The sequence below is a fragment of the Sapajus apella genome, unplaced genomic scaffold, assembly GCF_009761245.1.
Source record: "Sapajus apella isolate SASKATOON/1434 unplaced genomic scaffold, GSC_monkey_1.0 scaffold42, whole genome shotgun sequence".
Taxonomy (NCBI): domain Eukaryota; kingdom Metazoa; phylum Chordata; class Mammalia; order Primates; family Cebidae; genus Sapajus; species Sapajus apella.
Genome location: NW_022436982.1, coordinates 17,864,891 through 17,884,628, shown reverse-complemented (window position 1 = coordinate 17,884,628; position 19,738 = coordinate 17,864,891). Strand labels below are relative to the sequence as shown.

Below are 19,738 nucleotides of genomic sequence, written 5' to 3'. Positions count from 1 at the left end.
GCTTCTGTTGTCCTTAGGATGTGTTGCCTTCCCGGTATTGATGTATGATGATATGCATGGAGTATGACCAAGCCAGGAAGCTCACTGGAGCTTTGATGTTCAAAGTTCTTAATGGAAACTTCATTATATAAGCATGATTGAATGGATCATGTGCCACATTGTTGACCTCAATATCTAGCTCTCTTCCTCTTCCTGAAGGTTGGACTGATACCATATGACTCAAAGCCCTAACCCTCTAATCACATGATTGGTATTTCAGGCATGGCCAGCCCCTATCCAGAGTTGGCATAAAATATCAGATGCTCAACATGAGTCATCTCATTACAAATTATCAGGTGTGGTCCTAGGGGCCCACCACGAATACAAAAAGCACTCTGATCACTCCAGAAATGCCAAGGTTTTAGAGGTTATCTCCTAGGAGCTGGGAAAATGGCCAGACTTCTTCTTAGGTGAAGCCAAATTTCTTACTACCCAAACAATATGTATTCTTATATGTCTGGATTCGTGTACTTAATATAATGTTTTTGAGATTTATCTATATTGCCTGTGACTGTAGTTTGTTCTTTTTCATTGCTGAGTAGTATTTCATTCTATGGTTATATCAAAATTTGTTCATTCTTTAACTTATTGATGGGCATTAGAGTTGTTTCTACTTCAGAGTATTATGAATAAATCTGATGTGAATATTCATGTACCTGTCTGTTGCTGGGTGTATGTTTTTATTTCTTTTGAGCAAGTACTCAAAGGGTTGGAATTCTTGGATTATAAGCCTATGTTTTGCCTGAAGAAATGAGCCATGCGATTATCTGAGGGGAAAGGGTGATAGTTAGGGAAACGACATTCTAAGCAGAGGAAATTGAAGTGCAGAAACCCTAACAAAGGAGTGTGCTTGATATTTTTGGGAATGACAAGGAGGCCCAAGTGGCTGAACTGGAGTCATTAGTGACAGAAAGGTAGGAGAGGATGTCAGGGAGAAAGCAAGGGTGGGGGTGAATACCTGCACCTACATTATGCAAATCCTTGTAAACTCTGATAAGAACTTTAGGTTTTATTCTGTATGAGAAGGGATGCCATTGGAAGGTTTCGAAGAATGACAAGATCTGATTTAACCTTTTAAAGAATTATCTCTTCGGACTTCTATGAGGAGTTAAAAGTGTAGGTAGTTAAGGGTGCAGTGTTCTAAGGTGAGGAATAATGGTAGCTTGGAATAGTATAACAGCATTGGATGTGGTTATTGGCTAGATTCTGGAAATATTTTGAAGATAGAGCTGATAGGGATTGCTGATGTATGTTGAATGTGAGCTGTGAAAGAAAGATAGGAATCAAGAATGGCTTCAAGGCTTTTGTTGTGGACAACTGGTAAATTGAAGCAAGAGTTACTGAAATAGGTATATTAGAGAAGGAACAAGTAGGAAGAAAAAATCAAGAGTTTTTTGGACATGTTATGTCTAAGAAGTATATTAGACATCTAAGTGTCAAGTAGGTGACTGGATATCTGAATTCAGGAAAAACATCAAAACAGATAAAATTGTAGGTGCCCTTAGTATAAGTGGTATTTAAAGTCGTGCTACTGGATGAAGTCATGTAGGGTAGTGATTTTAACACTGGTTGTACATTAGAATTACCTGTGGAGCTTTTTAAAAATACTGAAGGCTGCATTCCACCCAGATTTTGGCGGGGGTGGGACATAACTGCTTTGGGGAGTGAGTATAGCTAGAAGATCTCTGAGGACTTATGGACCTTTCAACATTTAGAGGTTAGGAAATGAGGAGGATAGCAAAGGATTCTGAAGAATAGCCAGTGAGTTGGTTGGTGAACCCTCATGGTAACCTGTAAGCCAAATAAAGTGTTTCACAAGTGGGAGTGTAATTAATCATGTGGAACGCTGCTGCTAAGATGAATATGATGAGGATTGAGGAATAACTCCAAATTTGGCAAGATGGAGATAACCGATGACCTTGATGTGACTCTGTTTTGGTGGAGTAGTTGAGACAAAGTCTGACTGCAGTATGTTAATGAGAAAGTGAGTCGTGTTAAAGACAGTTTTTATGTAAAGGCAAGCAGGTACTTTGAGTTGAAGCAGGAGCAATATTTAGGGGTGAAGGGAGGTTTTTATTTTTTTATTGCATTTTAGGTTTTGGGGTATGTGAAGAACATACAAGATTGTTGCATAGGTACATACATGGCAGTGTGATTTGCTGCCTTCCTCCCCATCACCTATATCTGGCATTTCTCACCATGCTATCTTCCCCCGACTCCCCACCCTCTACTGCCCCTCCCCTATTTCCCCTTGACAGACCCCAGTGTGTGATGATCCCCTCCATGTGCCCATGTGTTCTCATTGTTCAACACCCACCTATGAGTGAGAACATGCAGTGTTTGATTTTCTGTTCTTGTGTCAGTTTGTTGAGAATGATGGTTTCCAGGTTCATCCATGTCCCTACAAAGGACACGAACTCATCGTTTTTTATGGCTGCATGGTATTCCATGGTGTATATGTGCCACATTTTCCCTGTCTAGTCTATTGTCGATGGGCATTTGCGTTGGTTCCAGGTCTTTGCTATTGTAAACAGTGCTGCAATGAACATTCGTGTGCACGTGTCCTTATAGTAGAACGATTTATAATCCTTTGGGTATGTACCCAGTAATGGGATTGCAGGGTCAAATGGAATTTCTATTTCTAGGTCCTTGAGGAATCGCCACACTGTCTTCCACAGTGGTTGAACTAATTTACACTCCCACCAACAGTGTAAAAGTGTTCCTATTTCTCCACATCCTCTCCAGCATCTGTTGTCTCCAGATTTTTTAATGATTGCCATTCTAACTGGTGTGAGATGGTATCTCAATGTAGTTTTGATTTGCATTTCTCTAATGACCAGTGATGATGTGCACTTTTTCATATGTTTGTTGGCCTCATGTATGTCTTTTGTAAAGTGTCTGTTCATATCCTTCACCCACTTTTGAATGGGCTTGTTTGTTTTTTTCTTGTAAATCTGTTTTAGTTCTTTGTAGATTCTGGATATCAGCCCTTTGTCAGATGGGTAGAATGCAAAAATGTTTTCCCATTCTGTTGGTTGCTGATTCAGTCTAATGACTGTTTCTTTTGTTAGGCTGAAAGCCAGCAGCATTGCATCTGCAAATCTCTCTCTGACTCTGACCTCCTCTTCTGTGTACCATGTTAAAGGACTCTTGTAATTATGTTGGGTCTACTTGAATAATCTAGGTTAATCTTTTTATTTTAAAGTCTTCTGATTAGCAACCTTCATTCCATCTGCAACCTTAATTCCCTCTTGCTGTGTAACATAACACAGTCACAGGTTCCAGGGATTAGGATGTGGACATCTTTAGTGAGGTCATTATTTTTCTTACCACAGCATACATAGTTAAAAAAAATTACAGAGTACATTAGTGAAGACATTTACAGATCACTGTTCTGCCTTTGGTATTCAACATTGCTGATCACTTCTTCCAGATCCTTTTGATGTCCGTGGCATCACTCCTGTTTCTCTTCCTTTCATGTCCTGTTTGGGCCTTTCCATTTAATGTGTGTGTGCCCTATGGGTCCTGTCTTGCCCTTCTTTCCTTCCTCCCTTCCTCCCTTCCTCCCTTCCTCCCTTCCTCCCTTCCTCCCTTCCTCCCTCCCTCCCTCCCTTTCTTCCTTCCTTCCTTCCCTCCCTCCCTCCCTCCCTCCCTCCCTCCCTCCTTCCTTCCTTCCTTCCTTCCTTCCTTCCTTCCTTCCTTCCTTCTTCCCTCCCTTCCTCCCTCCCCCTTCCCCTCCCCTCCCCTCCTCTCCTCCTCTTTCCTTCCTTCCTTCCTTCATTTCTTTTTCTTTCTTTTCTTTCTTTCCTTTTTGGAGTAGGATTTTAGCTATGGGTCTTTTCTTAGCTATTTTTTTTAAAAATTTATTTTTAGTAGAGATGGGGTTTCTCCGTGTTGCCCAGGCTGGTCTTGAACTCCTGAGCTTAGACAGTGGACCAGCATCAGCCTTCCAAAGTGCTAGGGTTACAAGGGTAAGCCACTGTGCTCAGTCACTTAGCCATGTCTTTATTCCTTGTTGTTCCAAGAAGTCCCATGTATAGTCAGGGCTTTATTTACCATCTATGTGCTATGGCTCCCAAATGTTATCTGTAACCTAGACCTCATTCCTGAACTGAAAGCCTGTATACCTAGCTTCCTATGACTTTCCTAAAAAAAGCCCTAAAATTTAGCATATCCAAAATTTTACCGACTTTCTTAGTCCCAAAACTTCCTTCTCAAAACTATCTTTGTAATTCACATGACCATCTGCCAAATAGTACCTAAAATAGAAACCTGACAGTCACTGTAACATACTTTTATTCTTTATATTCTACATTTTTTATTGGGTTATTTTTTATCCCAGCCCCATTGCTGTTGTCTGAGTTCATTATTTTTTGCATGTTACTAACCTGCTAATGGGTGTCCACAATTCCACTCTTAGACTGACCCACCCTTTCTCTCTGTCTCCCAGCCTTCCTTTATTTAACAAAGAGATCATTTGAAGGAGGGTTATTGAAATAAGAAAGAAGTAGTGTCAGTATATTGTGGAACATTATGAAACACATAAGAGTATGTAAGGAAGTAAATTTAAACCTTAGGTAGTCTCCCTATTAGAGAATATGATTAACAATTAATTAGTATTTATATCAAGTGTTTTTGATATTTCAATATAATTGGGTGATTCTATAGATACACTATTTTAATTATTCTTTCCCCCTCACTTATTATTTTAAATGGCTATAATAATGGTATCATTTCATGGAAATATTATGATGGTTAATTTGGTTAATGCATGTGAGCAGTGCTTGATCTGTCACATATCTTTATCCTCAGTATCAGCAGCAGTATTGTTGCTTGTTTCTTACTGCGTGAATTAATGCTTTAGCTAGATAAACAACACCCTTCATGACCTGATTCTCCTCTATTTGTATAGTCTCAACTCCTGATGCTCTCAATAATAAACCTTCAATTTAAGCAAACGGAACTGCTTATTGTTCTTTAGATGTGAGATGCTCTCTTATGTCTCCAAACATATGAGAAAGAACTTTTCCTGTCACTAAACATTAAAAGGAATTTATTACATAGATTATCATATTGGAAATATTGAATAACATTGCAGTTTCTATCTTTAAAAGCAATTTCATGGAAGATGCAGAAGTTTTTTTTTTGTCAGTGTTATACTTATTTTCAGTAAAACTGAGAACATAATATTATATGGTCCTTCTTTGACTGAAGTAGTCCAGGTATGTAGCTTTCTTGTTAATTTAAGTTGACAGAGAGAGAGGCTCAAGAATACAGATTTATGATTGGGTAGTCTATTCCATAGATAAGGGATCTCTTAACCTGTGGTTCATAGACCTCTTTTCAAAAGGGTCTGTGGGTAGAATTCAGGAGGGCCGGGGGAATGGTCTGTGGACTTGGATGGAAAAAAAACTTATATCTTGTTTCACTATCTGCTAACAGAATTTTGATATTCCTTCAGTTATGAATGGTAGCGATAGGCCATGATAATATTAGCAGCATAGTGACTTTGCTACTAATAGAAGTCACAGATATTTTTATATTGTAATACAGTTACTGCAGCTATCTCATGTGTAGTTGATGCTCATCTTAACTAATCAGTAATCATGAAAGTCATCACTTACATGGCAAGTAATCATAGTCTCCCCTGTACCAGTAGATGTTGGTACAGTGCAGCTGGCCAAGTGAAAGGACAACTCTGCACTTAGTTGTTCATCCATCAAAATGAAGTTCTGTATACTTTATGATGCTTTTCAGCATTCCCTAAATATAAAATTCTCTGTTATTTTCTTTGAAAGAGCAGCCTTAAGCACTTGGAAAGACTTCAGAACTCCTTCAAAAGAGTTACTGAAGTTACTTCTATATAAGTAGCATAAAATTTGAACCATGGATTCATAGTTCTTTTCTTTCCAGTACAAATTGCATTGAATATGTTGACCTAGCCAAAGATGAACTGATTGAGTTTAGGACAGAAAACTTACTACACTAGGTTTGGATTTAAAAGCCTTGGAGAATTCTGGTATTTTTTGCGAGAAGCCCTCCCTAAGTTGTAAAACAAACTATCAAAGATTTAATTACATTTGTAGCAGTAAATACTGTATTTATGAATCAGGACTTTTATCACTATTAAATATATAAAAAACTTGATGTCCAACATGACATGTGTGATGCCGTGTTGAAGACTGCCCAAGAAGTTCAATGTTCTCATTTGGTTTATGCAGAAACTTTCACTATGCTATGTCTTTAAAAAAGCTATATTTTAAATGTACTGTCTTATACTTAATGGATTAATAATCAAACTTAAAATATTTTGAAAACTGTATTTCAGAAAAATTTGTTTCCTTTGTAATCCCACATTTCTTGATTTATGGATTTAAAATGATTATTCTGAGAAAGGGAACCAAAGGTGTCTACAGCCCAAATATATCATTTGTCTAAAATATCTAAAATGATAACGAAATATCTTTTGTCTAAATCAAAATGTGTTTTTGAATATTCTTATTTGGGGGAATTTGTATAATAATAATACAATATAAATAGGAGTTACTGATTCTTAATCAATGTTACAAGTCCCCTCTCTCCATTGCCCAACACAGTCCCTTATGCGTATGAGCTATTCTATAGCTAGCTGTTTAGTGAATGAACGAGTAAGGCAGTATATGGTGCTTTTAAAAATAGTTTGTTATTTCTGTGAAAATGCTTATGCCTGATGTAAAACCTTCACACAGTACAGAAACCTACACAGAAAGTAAAAATCACTTAAAGGGTCAACTCCAACCATTCTTAACATTTTGATGATCTCTACAAGTATTCCATACATATGTACAAATATAATTCTCTCTCTCTCTCTCTCTCTCTCTCTCTCTCTCTCACACACACACACACACACACAGTTTTATATGAGGGAATCATATAATCATGCTTCATTGTAATTATTTCCCCCCCAACTCAATGGGTAATGAATATCTTTTCATATCAATAAAGTAGATCTATATCATTAATTGTATTTAGTTACATACTCGTTGCACTGTATATATTTACTCTACTTTACTCAGCAAATTTCCTGTTGATGGATATTTATTTTTTCTTATTTTTTTCACCATTTTAAGCAATATTGTAATCAGCCATACTATAGTTAATATGCTTGTGTATAAAATCATTTTACACTTGTGCAGTTATTTCTTTGCTAAATTCATAAGAAATAGGATTGTATATGTTACATTTAGAAAGTACTGTCAGTATGCTTTATGTTGTTCTTTCGTGAACAGTGTTGAGTATTCTGGTTTTCTCATAATACTTTTGGCACACAAAATTTTGACAATCTCTTTGACCTTTAGCAATGTAAAAGGCAAAAGACACTATAATATTACTTATTAGTATTCTTTGATTAGTAGTTAGGTTGCACATCTTTTCATTTGTTTTAAGCCCATTCATATTCTACAAATTATATTATGATCATATTTGGGGATGTGTATTTGTGTCTTATAAAATTATAAAAACTCTGTGTATCATGTATATTAGCACCTTATCATAGATAGGGCAAATAATTTTGTAGCTGGTGTTTTAATTTTGCTTGTGATATTCTTTTATGTAGTTTAAAAATTATTAATCATTTATTTCTGATTTTTCTTATGGTAATTTACTTAGAAAGGCTAGCCTTACCTCAAAGTTGTATTGCTCATATTTTAGTAGAATACTTTTGATACATTAAATCTGGAGTTTATCTGGAATTGTTTTTGTATAAATAGTGAGTAAATGACTAAACTTTATTTGCATCCAGATGACAAGGTAGCTCTTTTTTGTGGGGCAGGGCTTATGTGGGGGCAGAGTCTTGCTCTATTGCCCAGGCTGGAGTCCAGTGGCCCATCTCAGCTCACTGCAACCTCTGCCTCCTGGGTTCAAGTGATTCTTGTGCCTCAGTGTCTCGAGTAGCTGGGATCACAGACATGCACCACCACACTCAGCTGAGTTTCAAAATTTTTAGTAGAGATGGGGTTTCTCTATGTTGGCCCGGCTGGTCTCCAACTCCTTGCCTCAAGTTATCTGCCCACCTTGGCTTCCCGAAGTGCTGGTATTATAGGCATGAGCCACCATGCCTGGCCTGCACCAATATTTTAAAATTCTGTAATCCATCTTTTCCATGATTAAGATATACAATTTATCACATGTTAAATTATTATAAATTCGTGGATCTATTTCCTGTATTTCTAGTTTACTCCATTAGTCTCCCCACCTCTTCTACTACCAGTATCATATGGCTTTTTTCATGAGTGTATATCCGTATGTTTTACAATAAGACAAATTCACTTATTACTTTTTTTTTGTAGTTTTCTAGGCTTGTTTAGCCCAGTAATTTTTAGATAAAACATTGCTTTGAAGCAAACATCTTACTATAATGTTTGCCTCCCCAGTTTGAAAAATGATGTCCATATTCACATTTCTCAAATTATTAGCAGTTTGGAACACAAGCATGATTTTTGCTCAGAGGGAATGCCTTGAGATTGTGATGTATTAGGGTCACTTAAAAGGAGTCGCATGTAAATAAAGTTGCATATAAATAGTGAAAGATGTTCCTGTGAAAGTAAGTAGGAACCAGATGCTTTTGAGCCATGTTTTAAGGAGTTTGAAATCCATTCTTAGATTAGAGAAAGTCATTGAGGTGTAAATGCAATGGGTGTGATGAGATCCTAGTGTTGTGTTAGGAGTTATTCTGTCTACAATGTGGAGAATGGATTGAAGAGGGGAAGGACTGGAGAAGAGTATGTCTTAGATATGGCCATGACTACAGAGAAAATGGAATAAATTGGAGAAACATTAAGAACAAGAAATGGGAATATGGCAAGGGAAATGGAGATGTCAGGGTTAACAAAATGTTACCAAGCGTGTAGAACTGAGGTGAAATTTAATTTAGTTAACAATACTCATTATTAATATTACTAACATTATTAACAGTACTCATTATCATAATATTTGTTATTGGTACTATTATTTTACTCATTACTAACATTATTTTAAACATTACTAATTAGTACCTTTTTTGGTTAAAGGAATATTTCTCAATCTTTGAGTATGAGGACTTCATTTTAATAAGAAAAAAGGTAGATTGCCCTCTCTTCTATATGATAGATGTATTTTTAGTAGCAGTTGATATATGTAATGTTTTCAAGGGACTTTTAATTTTAATACTTACAATATCATGCATATATATTATTCATGCATATATTTTGTTAGGGCTAAATAAAAATCAAAATGCCTAATGGTTAGTGCAGTTAAAAGTAGTGGAACTCTTGCAATAACTTTTCAACATCCTTTGTCCCCCACCTCATCAAGCTCTGCAGCCCACAGATTTAGAACAACAGGTTGAAACTATTTTTTATGAAATTGTTTTGAAGATTTTAGCCCTAGATATACATTTTCCCCACTTCTATTGGAAAAAGTAATTTCAGAATATAGGGTTCATCTTTTTATTCAAGACACATTTTATTGAATAGGAGGAAAGTGATTAACAAATGTATTTAACATAAGAATTTGTTAAGTGTAACAAGTCAAAAATTTAAAACAGTCTAGACAAGTACCCATGAGGAACTTTAGTGACTTTTTTTTTCCTCTTATTTCTGTGTTATTATACAAATAATTTTACAATAGTATCACTAGAGGATTTCTTTGTTTCTTCATTTATTTAACATAGAATTAATTGCACTCTGACCCAAAAGCAAATACAACAAAAACAAAGATAAATAGATGGGGCACAATTAAACTAAAAAGCTTCTGCACAGCGAAAGAAATAAGCAGCAGAGTTAACAGACAACCTACAGAGTGGGGGAAAAATGTTCACAATCTTCTACAAAGAACTCAAATTAGCAAGAACAAAGCAATCTCATTAGGTCAGATGCGGTGGCTCACGCCTGTAATCCCAGCACTTTGGGAGGCTGAGGTGGGTGTTATCACTTGAGGTCAGGAGTTCAAGACCAGCCTGGTTAATGTGAAGAAACCCTGTCTCTACTAAAAATACAAAAATTAGCTGGATGTGGTGGTGGGTGCCTATAACCCCAGCTGCTTGAGAGGCTGAAGTGAGAGAATCACCTGAACCCAGGAGGTGGAAGTTGCAATGAGCCGAGATTGCATCTTTGCACTCCAACCTGGGTAACAGAGAGAGATTCTGTCAAAAAAAAAAAAAAAAGTAATCAAAAAGTAGGCTAAAGATATGAATAGACAATTCTCAAAAGATATACAAATGGCCAATAAGAATGTTGAAAAATATTCATCACTAATGATTGGGGAAATTCAAATCAAAACCACAATGCCATACCACCTCACTCCTGTAAGAATGGCCATTAAAGAAATAGATGTTCACATGGATACAGTAAAAAGGGAACAGTTTTACACTGTGGGAATGTAAACTAGTAGAAAACTAGTAGAAAACTGGTAGTTTTCCACTATGGAAAACAGTGTGGAGATTCCTTAAAGAACTAAAAGTAAATATACCATTTGATCCACTAATCCCACTACTAGGTATCTACCCAGAGGAAAAGAAGCCATTATACAAAAAAGATACTTGCACATGCATGTTTATAGCAGCATAAATTGCAATTGCAAAAATGTGAAACCAGCCCAAATGCCCATCAGTCAACAAGTGGATAAAGAAAATATGGTATCTGTATACCACGGAATACTACTCAGCCATAAAAAGTAATGAAATAATGGTATTTATAGCAACCTGGATGGGACTGGAGACCATTATTCTAAGTGAAGTAACACAGAATGGAAAACCAAATATCATATATTCTCATTCACATGTGGGAGCTAAGCTATGAGGATTTAAAGGCATAAAAATGATACATTGGACTTTGGGAACTTGGGGGAAAGGGTGAGGGGTAATGAGGGATAAAAGAGTGCACACTGGGTACAGTGTACACTGCCTGGGTGATAGGTGCACCAAAATTTCAGAAATCACCACTAAAATATTTATTCATGTAACCAAATGCCACCTATTGAAATTTAAAACAAACCTATTGAAATTTAAAATTTAAATTTCAAACAAACCTATTGAAATTTAAAAAATTTCACTCTGTATGTATAATGTGAACTATATTGTAAAAACACTTCTTATAGCATATATTATGTGGTGCTTTTACTGTAATTCACTGAGAGTCAGCAGTTATGACTTTCACTTCTTAAAAATGTAGAAGTATGCCTTGCAGAATTATATTATCATTTAGTATCACCCTTTAGAGTAGTCAGTGTCTATACAAACATTTCTGTGACAAAGTAAAAAACCATTATTTATTAAAATTTAATTACAATTGATTTTTTGCTTTTAAAGGCTCTTTGTGAAAATGTCTTCCTATCCTGAAATTTCCTAAAATAATGAAATTTTATATTGTTTATTTAAAAATAATCTTTGGCATAAGAGTTAAAATTAATTCCTCTTGGTATTATTGAATGCATTCTTGTGTTCAGCATTGTTGCAGTTGCTATGGAAATAAAAATAAATATAATTAATCTATCAAACATATAAAAAATACCCACATATGCTGGGCTGGCACAGTGAAGATAAAAAGAGTTCATTAAGATGAAAAAAGACACAGATAAATAATTACAAGGTAGTTGGAGAAACAGGGAATACATATATATTAGGTATTGAAATGATGTATTATATTGAATGTTATAGACAAAATAAATTTTACTCTTAGTTCATTCATTTAACAGTGGCCTATTTAATTCATACAGTACTTTAGTAAATTCCTTTAACTCAGTATTCTGTATTATATGTTGATTGCCATATAAAGCTACTTAATTCTTTTTCATCCATTATTTATTTAAAGAATATGCTTGTTAACAAAAGTACTGTGTATTTTCATTATACTTTGTGTTTTTTTTTCATGGGACTCTCACAGAGTATATTTATAGTGAGTGGCATATAGAATTAAACATATTGCCTTATATTTATATTCTTAGAAGTTGATACATCAATAACTGATAGAAATAAATTTTACCTGGAGGATTTTATGCTTTTATTCACTTTATTTCCAATTTATGTATAACTCCTAAGCAAGATCATTTTCAAATTCTGACTGCTACATAGATTTTAAAATTTGTCTTTCCGTTAAACATTGAAGAATAAAATAAGTAGAATATAGCTCAAATCTTAGAACAGAATCTCCATGAAACAGTTTTTTTATGCCGTAGAAAACCACTGGCTGATTATCTTCTCAGTCAATATTGCTCTTCGGTCTTGAACTGTATGTATTCTTAGAAGTATGAAACATTTTTAATTGGGTAAGACTAGCTAAATTTGCTTTTTGTGCTTATGATGTAAAGACTAGATTTAAATTAACACCAACAGCAGAGGCTCTTAAAAATGTAGAATGTTATACTGTCAATTTAAATAATCTTTCTGTGCTTGTCATTTTACATGGATGGTATCATAAGACAAGTAATGACAGATTAAGACCTACGTAGCAGAGGGAAAACGAAATTACATGACTTTATTAAGGCATAAATAAACCTATTAACCATTATCTGGAATACCAATTAGTAGAAAGAGCACTGACAATTTTATTTATCAACATTAAATACAATTATTAATTACAGACCTGATGAATCTAGCAGTAAGCAGGCCATGTTGGATATACTGGGACCTTAGGTCCATTATATGAGAAGGTTGATTACCAAAATCCTGTGGGGAAATAAGTAATTGTACTTGTAAAATTTTAATTGCCTTGGAATAAGGCAAATTATATTTTCTTGTCTGAGAATACAAATAGTATGGCATGAAGGTAACAAGCTTCAGTAGTTGTAAATAGAAAATAGATTTATGTTAAGTTTTAAAACAAAGAAAAGAATGATGAATTTTTAGTGCCATAGTATTCCATGTGAATGGCATACTGTAAATACATGCAGGTTTTTTTTTGTTACATTCTTTAGTAGGTGAGCTTTTTTCTGAATTCCTTTTTTTCATAGTGAAAATAATGTGGGAAGGAACTTTTTGAATGAATTACTACAGGTGAATGGGAATTATGTAATTAAAAATATTTTCATTATGTGATCAGCAGTGTTGTGAAATGAACAAGAGACAATTCACATTTTTTGTGTCTTTTTTTCTTTTTCTATGAAGATCCAAATTCCAGAATTTGTGGACATTTACTCATAGGTGCAGCCAAGAATTCTTTTGCAAAACTCATGGAAAAAATTAGTCTGGTAATGGAATGTATACCTCTGCACAGTAGCAGGAGTATTACATATGTAGAAAAAGATTCTCTGGTTCAGAGGCTGGCCCATGGACTTCATAAAGTAAACACCCTGGCCCTAAAATATGGTTTGTGTGGCCATGTGCCCATTATGGTATGTATAAACTTTTATTTAGTAGTAACCTAAGAACTTGTAGGTTTAATTTTGAATCAGCCTAATTTATAAAAGTTTAAATTATTAGTTGTACACGAATGTACCTGGATCTTCTTTAGAGTTCATGTAAAATTTTATTAAAGTGAATAAAAACACTTCCAAACAAGTGTCCAAAATATCAAAATACAAGTCATGGACCAGGTGCAGTGGCGGATGCCTGTAATCCCAGTACTTTGGGAGACTGAGGCAGGTGGATCACCTGAGGTCAGGAGTTTGAGACTAACCTGGCCAACATGGTGAAAGCCTGTCTCTACCAAAAATACAAAAATTAGCCAGGTGTGGTGGTGGGTGCCTCTAATCCCAGCTACTCAGGAGGCTGAGGCATGAGAATCGCTTGAACTGGGGAGGTGGAAGGTTGCAATGGAATGAGATTCTGCCACTGTACTCCAGCCTGGTCAACAGAGCGAAGCACTGTCTCAAAAAAATAAAAAAAAATCATGACATTAGTACTAAGTTTATTGTTCTCTATAAATGCACCGAAACAGAATTGTATGAGACCCAAACAGCTGTCAGTTTCATGTTTAGCCACAGATTATTTCTTTTCTTTAGGTGTTCATTTTTCAAAAGCCAAATCATTGGTGACATAAAAAATAAAGTTTTCACCTCTACGTTTCTGTAATAGCTGGTACTGTTTTTTGGATAATCGAAGTTACATTTAATTTAGTAAAAATGGTTATTGCTATTGTTAGTCCATCTGTAGTTACTGTAAAATTGCTCTTGTTTAACAATAGAAAAGCACAGCATCATTGCAGAAGCAAATATTTGGATTTACACAAAGACTGCATGCTGCAGAAGTAGAGCGCCGCTCACTACGCTTAGAGGTCACAGAATTCAAACGAAGTGTGAATGAAATGAAAAAGGAGCTTGACAAAGCCCAGGGTCTCCAAATGCAATTAAATGAATTTAAGCAGTCTGTAAGTATATATCATTTAGAAAACTATTGCTTTGGTGATATCTGTTTCTTTATCTTGATATCCTTTTTTCTTTAAGTTTTATTATGTTTGATTTTTCAAATCATTCAAAACCCTATTAATAACATTTCTTTTTCTTCAGAAAACTTCCCTTCTAAAATGCCTCCAGTTGCTGATGTAGGTGGGCTTGAGGGGTTTGCAGGGAGAGAGATTTCCTCTCTTCTTTTTTTTATTTATTTTTTTCGAGATAGAATCTCACTCTGTAGTACAGGCTGGAGTGCAGTGGGGTGATCTTGGCTCACTGCAACCTCCGCCTCCTGGGTTCAAGTTATTCTCCTGCCTCAGCCTCCCAAACATCTGGGATTACAGGCACCTGCTACCATGCCTGGCTGATTTTTGCATTTTTGGTAGAGATGGGGTGTCTCCATGTTGGCCAGGGTGGTCTCGAACTCTTGGCCTCAGGTGATCCACCCACCTTGGCCTCCCAAAGTGCTGGGTTTACAGGTGTGAGCCACCACACGTGGCTTCTTTTCTTCTTATATTGAGTATTTTGAATAAATTAGATTATTTAGTATGAAATCAAATTGCTTTCCCAAAGAAATATTGTCTCATGTCCACCTATGATTTATATGTATTATTTTAAAAAGCAGAAAATAGCTGAAAAAGCAAGGCTGTATGCCAAATACCATTAGATCAAGAACAAAATGCATAAGTGTATGCAGCACAATATAATGCAGACATCCACATATTCTGTTTGGAGTTGGGATATTAACATTGCTGTTTTTAATGTGGATATGGGAACATAGAGTTAAAAGATTACTCTGAAACTTCAAGACTGTATACAACTTAAAACAGCTACTATAACTTCAGTTTAAATGTGCTTTTAAGTGTATCTTTGGTTAATTTGGAATTCACAGTTTTAATATTTGCATTAACAGGCAGCAGCAGGTATAGTAGTTTAGTTATTAATCCTATGATAATGTAATTGTGCTAGTGTTAATATAGGATTTGAACTTGGGTTGTTTGGCTGTAAAACTCATGCTTTTATCCACTTCATTATAGTGGTTAATGTTGATACATAGGTGTGTTAATAAAGGGTTGTTTTGTTAAAAACATACTAGATGAAAAAAAGATGCTATTTTCCTGTAAGAAAATTGGAGAGCATGCCTGCAACCGTTGTCTCTCACTGATTTCTTACAAAATATATTGGAGAAAATAAAATAACTTCTTTACAGTTGGTTTAAAATTGTAATATAAAGAAAAACATCCTGCCCACCAAAAGCTATTTAGTACTTTAATGGTTTTAGAATATTATGTCCATCTACTGATAGTTGTCCTTTAACAGCTAACCTCCCCATTTGTTAGCTCCTTACACTTGCTTTCACACGACATCTTTCTTATTCTGCATTGCTATACTTGGTTGATTTTATTTACTTTACAGACGAATAAACAGAATATAGCCAGTCTCTGGGAGGGATGGATGGACAAGAGAGAGGCTAAAATTAAGTTTTTAGGTAAAGGGAAAATTTTGGAGGACTGTGAAGGGAACACACATTCTGTTAGAACAAGAAAGTCCTGCAAAATGGTGGGGATGTTGATGGAAAGATCTTTACTCACTTGATGGTCAAGTGAATTGAAAAGGACAGAATGGTCTCATGGCAAGGAGTGTTAATTTTAAACAACACAATAAATTAAAGATAGATTAGGTACAAAAATATATGTTCACAAGACCCAGAGCATAGAGGGATGTTAATAAATAGAAATAGAACTGGAGTGCTGAGAGGAGACTGTTGGATTTGATGTTTTGAAAGCTGAGGGTTTGGTTATAATAGCACAGTATAGGGAGTCCAGCAGCTGTTCACAGGGAGTAAAAAGTTGAGTGTTCTGTACCGTCCCAGCACTGTACAAGTATCAGTGACTTATTAGATATACCTTTTACTAGGTGACTTTCAGAAAATGAGGCAAATTTCCTTTGTGGCTTCTGATCATTTTCATTAATTTATATTAACTAGGGTGAATCATTAGATATCTGTTTTTATGCTACACTATTGGCTTTTAAATTGTCTTCATTGTTGAGAAATGCACTCTTAAATTGTTGAGGAATGCACCCTTAAAAAGAGAAATAAGAGTTTTAAAAGACAGTTGCTTCATGGAAGTGGCAGGCAAGGTACCTGGTGCCAAAATGAAACTGAGTGCTTATGTAGTCTAATATAGAAGGACCTATGTAATTGCTTTATCCTGAAACTTAGTTTCAGCAGAAGTCTTTCTTTATATATGAACTGCATGGTTGCAGTTCACACAGAGAGAAAGACTTTTCTATTTTTGCGTGTTTGCAGTTCATACAGAGAGAAAGGCTTTTCTATTTTTGTCTTATTTGTCAGAAAAATCAAAGTCTATATTCAGTTACAATAATTTATACTTAGATGCTTAGAATCAAAAGGATTTTTTTCCTGTTTTTTCCTCCAAGATTTTTTGAAATTTCAAATCAACCTGCTTTATATTTGTGGCTAATGATATTAATCCACCTCAAATCCTTTTTTAACAATGGGAAAGTTAGAAATTTTAAATAGATACATGTATGCCTTGTGTATTTAAGTGGCCTGAATGATCGCCTTGAGTTTTCCATTATGTATTTCCCGGGTTATCTACCTTTTGTGAAACCTTCCTCTCCTTTATACTTCAAGATGCCTCTGCTGTTTGTTGTATCTAAGTTTCATTTGTTTAAATGTTTTGAACAGATTATACAAGCATGTCTTGCCCCGGATTCTACATCCCTATCTAGAACTGTCGTTAGTTATTCCAGAGCAGAGTACTGTGCCCTCCAAAGCAGTCACAATATTGTAAAAACCGTGTTGTATATTATGGTGTGCACTTTGTGGGCAGATGCTTATAAATGAATATTCTTTCATTCAACAAATACTGATCACTCACTGAGTGTCAGGCACTCTTCTGAATGTTGAATGAAAGCTAAATGAAGTCCCTGCTTTGTGGAGCTACACCTTTATATGTGTAGTTGGTGGCAGGCTGTGGACAGGCAATAAAAAAAAGCAAGATGAATTTAGATAATGACAATGGCTGTGAAGAAAATAAAATAAGATAGCATAATAGAGTGAGTGGGAGTTGGGAGAGGTAGAGTCACGTAAGACCTGCTGAAGAGAAGACATTTGACTGGGAGACCTGAATAATAACATACACTGAACACAAACTTTTAGGTAATCACTTAAAAGCCAAGGAATTTGTTAAAGGTTTTAATCCCCACAAACATCATCTTTATGAAAAGTGCTCATGTATGAAGATTTAAACTGAGCATTATGGATTTATTTGGAATTTGAAAAGTTTTCTAAGATTTTATTTGACTGAAAATGATAACTAAGGATGGCTATTGTGCTTTAAAAATCACAGTAGTATTTTTATCTTGACTTATGAAATTAAGAAAAGCTAATTGTATTTTTTTCATGTATCAAGTGCCTAGAAATGTTCATATTATATTCCCTATGTTAACAAATATAGTTTTGAAAATTCAATGATAAAACAATGCAGTTAGCTTTATAACTGATTTCTCCTCCCCTCCCACTTTTTAAAGAAATTGATCACCCATGAGAAGTTTGAAAGTGCATGTGAAGAGCTAAATAATGCATTACTTCGGGAACAGCAGGCACAAATGCTATTGAATGAGCAGGCACAACAACTACAGGAATTGAATTACAGACTTGAATTGCACTCCAGCGAGGAAGCTGACAAAAACCAAACTCTTGGAGAAGCTGTTAAGGTAAGAGAATAAAGGGATATTTACATAAAGGGATATTTTCTCTTTGTGTGGATCTTAGAGGGAATTGTGATATCTGTTGAATAGGGAATAGATCACAAGATGTGAAATTTTATTCTGTGAGGATAGAATGAAACATGGTTTTGAGACCTCAGTTATAAGCCTGCATTCACATGTATTGAGAAGGTAAAAGTAGTCTTTACTTTCCAGTTGAAAACAAAGTGAAGATCTTTTCCAGTAATAATAACAATTATTATTAACAATAAAATTATTAACAATAAATTTTTTGTTTCTTTTATCTTACTACTTCCTCTCTTTATATATTTGCTTTTCTTGTTTTGTACCCCATGGACATTGGAAACTCCATGCATCTTTTGGATTCTGGAAGGTTTTGGTCTGGGTTGCTATGATTCTTATGTAAGTGCATATGTGGAGAGGAAAGAGGTTTAGTTAGAAAGAATTCTTCTTTCTGTTAAATATTTGTGGTAAAGGTATTTCAAAGGAAAAAAAAGAAGCTATCATTTAAAAGTTGTCACTGACAAAATTACATTAATGGATTTAGGACTATAGTATTTTCTAGAAATGTTAGCTACAAAGTATAATAGAATTCTAGTTTTTTATTATACAACTGTGGATTTTTCACTAGTGAGATTATATTCATTGGAATGGAACTAAATCCAGGGAAACAAAAATGATATAGCCTCTGTATAGGATATTGTGCTTAATACAATTAATCAACTCCAAGTTGGTATTAATGTATACAAATAGTATCTATCTATTCTAATATCTTAATAATACTATTATGATCAATGATGAAATAGCAAAAATTTATTGTTAACTTCCTGTTTACTGGACACTATGCTAACTACTTTAAAATACTTATGTACTCTTCACACAAACTGTATGGAATTATTCTAGTTTTATAGATGAGAAAACAGGTACAGAGAGGTGACATAACTTACACATTTCTTAGTAAGTAATAGATCTAGGGAGTCAGATTTCGCATGTGTCTTCCTAACCACCACATCATATATTCCACCAATTGATAGCGTACAGTTGCCAGGCTCTGTGTTACTGTCTCTACATGAATTATGTTATTTCATTTTAAACTACCTTTGTGAAGGTAGATACTATTGTTATGATTTTGATTGTGTTTTTTTTTTTTTTTTTTTTTTTTTGAGTAAATTGAGAGACTTCAATAAACTTGCCCAGGGTATCCTGGCCTGTAAATGTTGAAATTGGGATTTAGTTTTTAGAAAAATTCGAAAGTATTGAAAGCTAAAGCAAGAAAATACACATGAATTTAAAGAGGAAAATATAGGTGTTCTTTAAGAAGAGAAAAAAATGACCAGGATGGTATTAGTATTTTAGAGTATATTTTTCCAAATATATGTATTCAATTGAACCATTTGAAGTTGTTGTTTTTGAACTGCCATTCACAATTGCTACAAAAGAAAAAAATACCTAGGAATACAACTAACAAAGGATGTAAAGGAACCTCTTCAAGGAGAACTACAAACCACTGCTCAATGAAATAAGAGAGGACATAAACAGATGGAAAAACATTCTATGCTCATGGTTAGGAAGAATCAATATTGTGAAAATGGCCATACTGCCC

The 19,738-nt window shown here is 34.8% G+C and overlaps 1 protein-coding gene across 7 annotated transcripts in view; it reads left to right on the top strand.

Annotated features, from left to right (window-relative positions):
* Window positions 1-19,738, top strand: part of CCDC171 (coiled-coil domain containing 171) — a 394,070-nt gene that overhangs the window by 154,965 nt on the left and 219,367 nt on the right. For all 7 annotated transcript variants that reach the window (XM_032300135.1, XM_032300136.1, XM_032300142.1 and 4 more), the window contains 3 exons: window positions 13,157-13,383; window positions 14,175-14,357; window positions 17,938-18,123. In XM_032300135.1, the coding sequence (XP_032156026.1) occupies window positions 13,157-13,383; window positions 14,175-14,357; window positions 17,938-18,123 (596 nt within the window). The remainder of the gene's footprint in view (window positions 1-13,156; window positions 13,384-14,174; window positions 14,358-17,937; window positions 18,124-19,738) is intronic.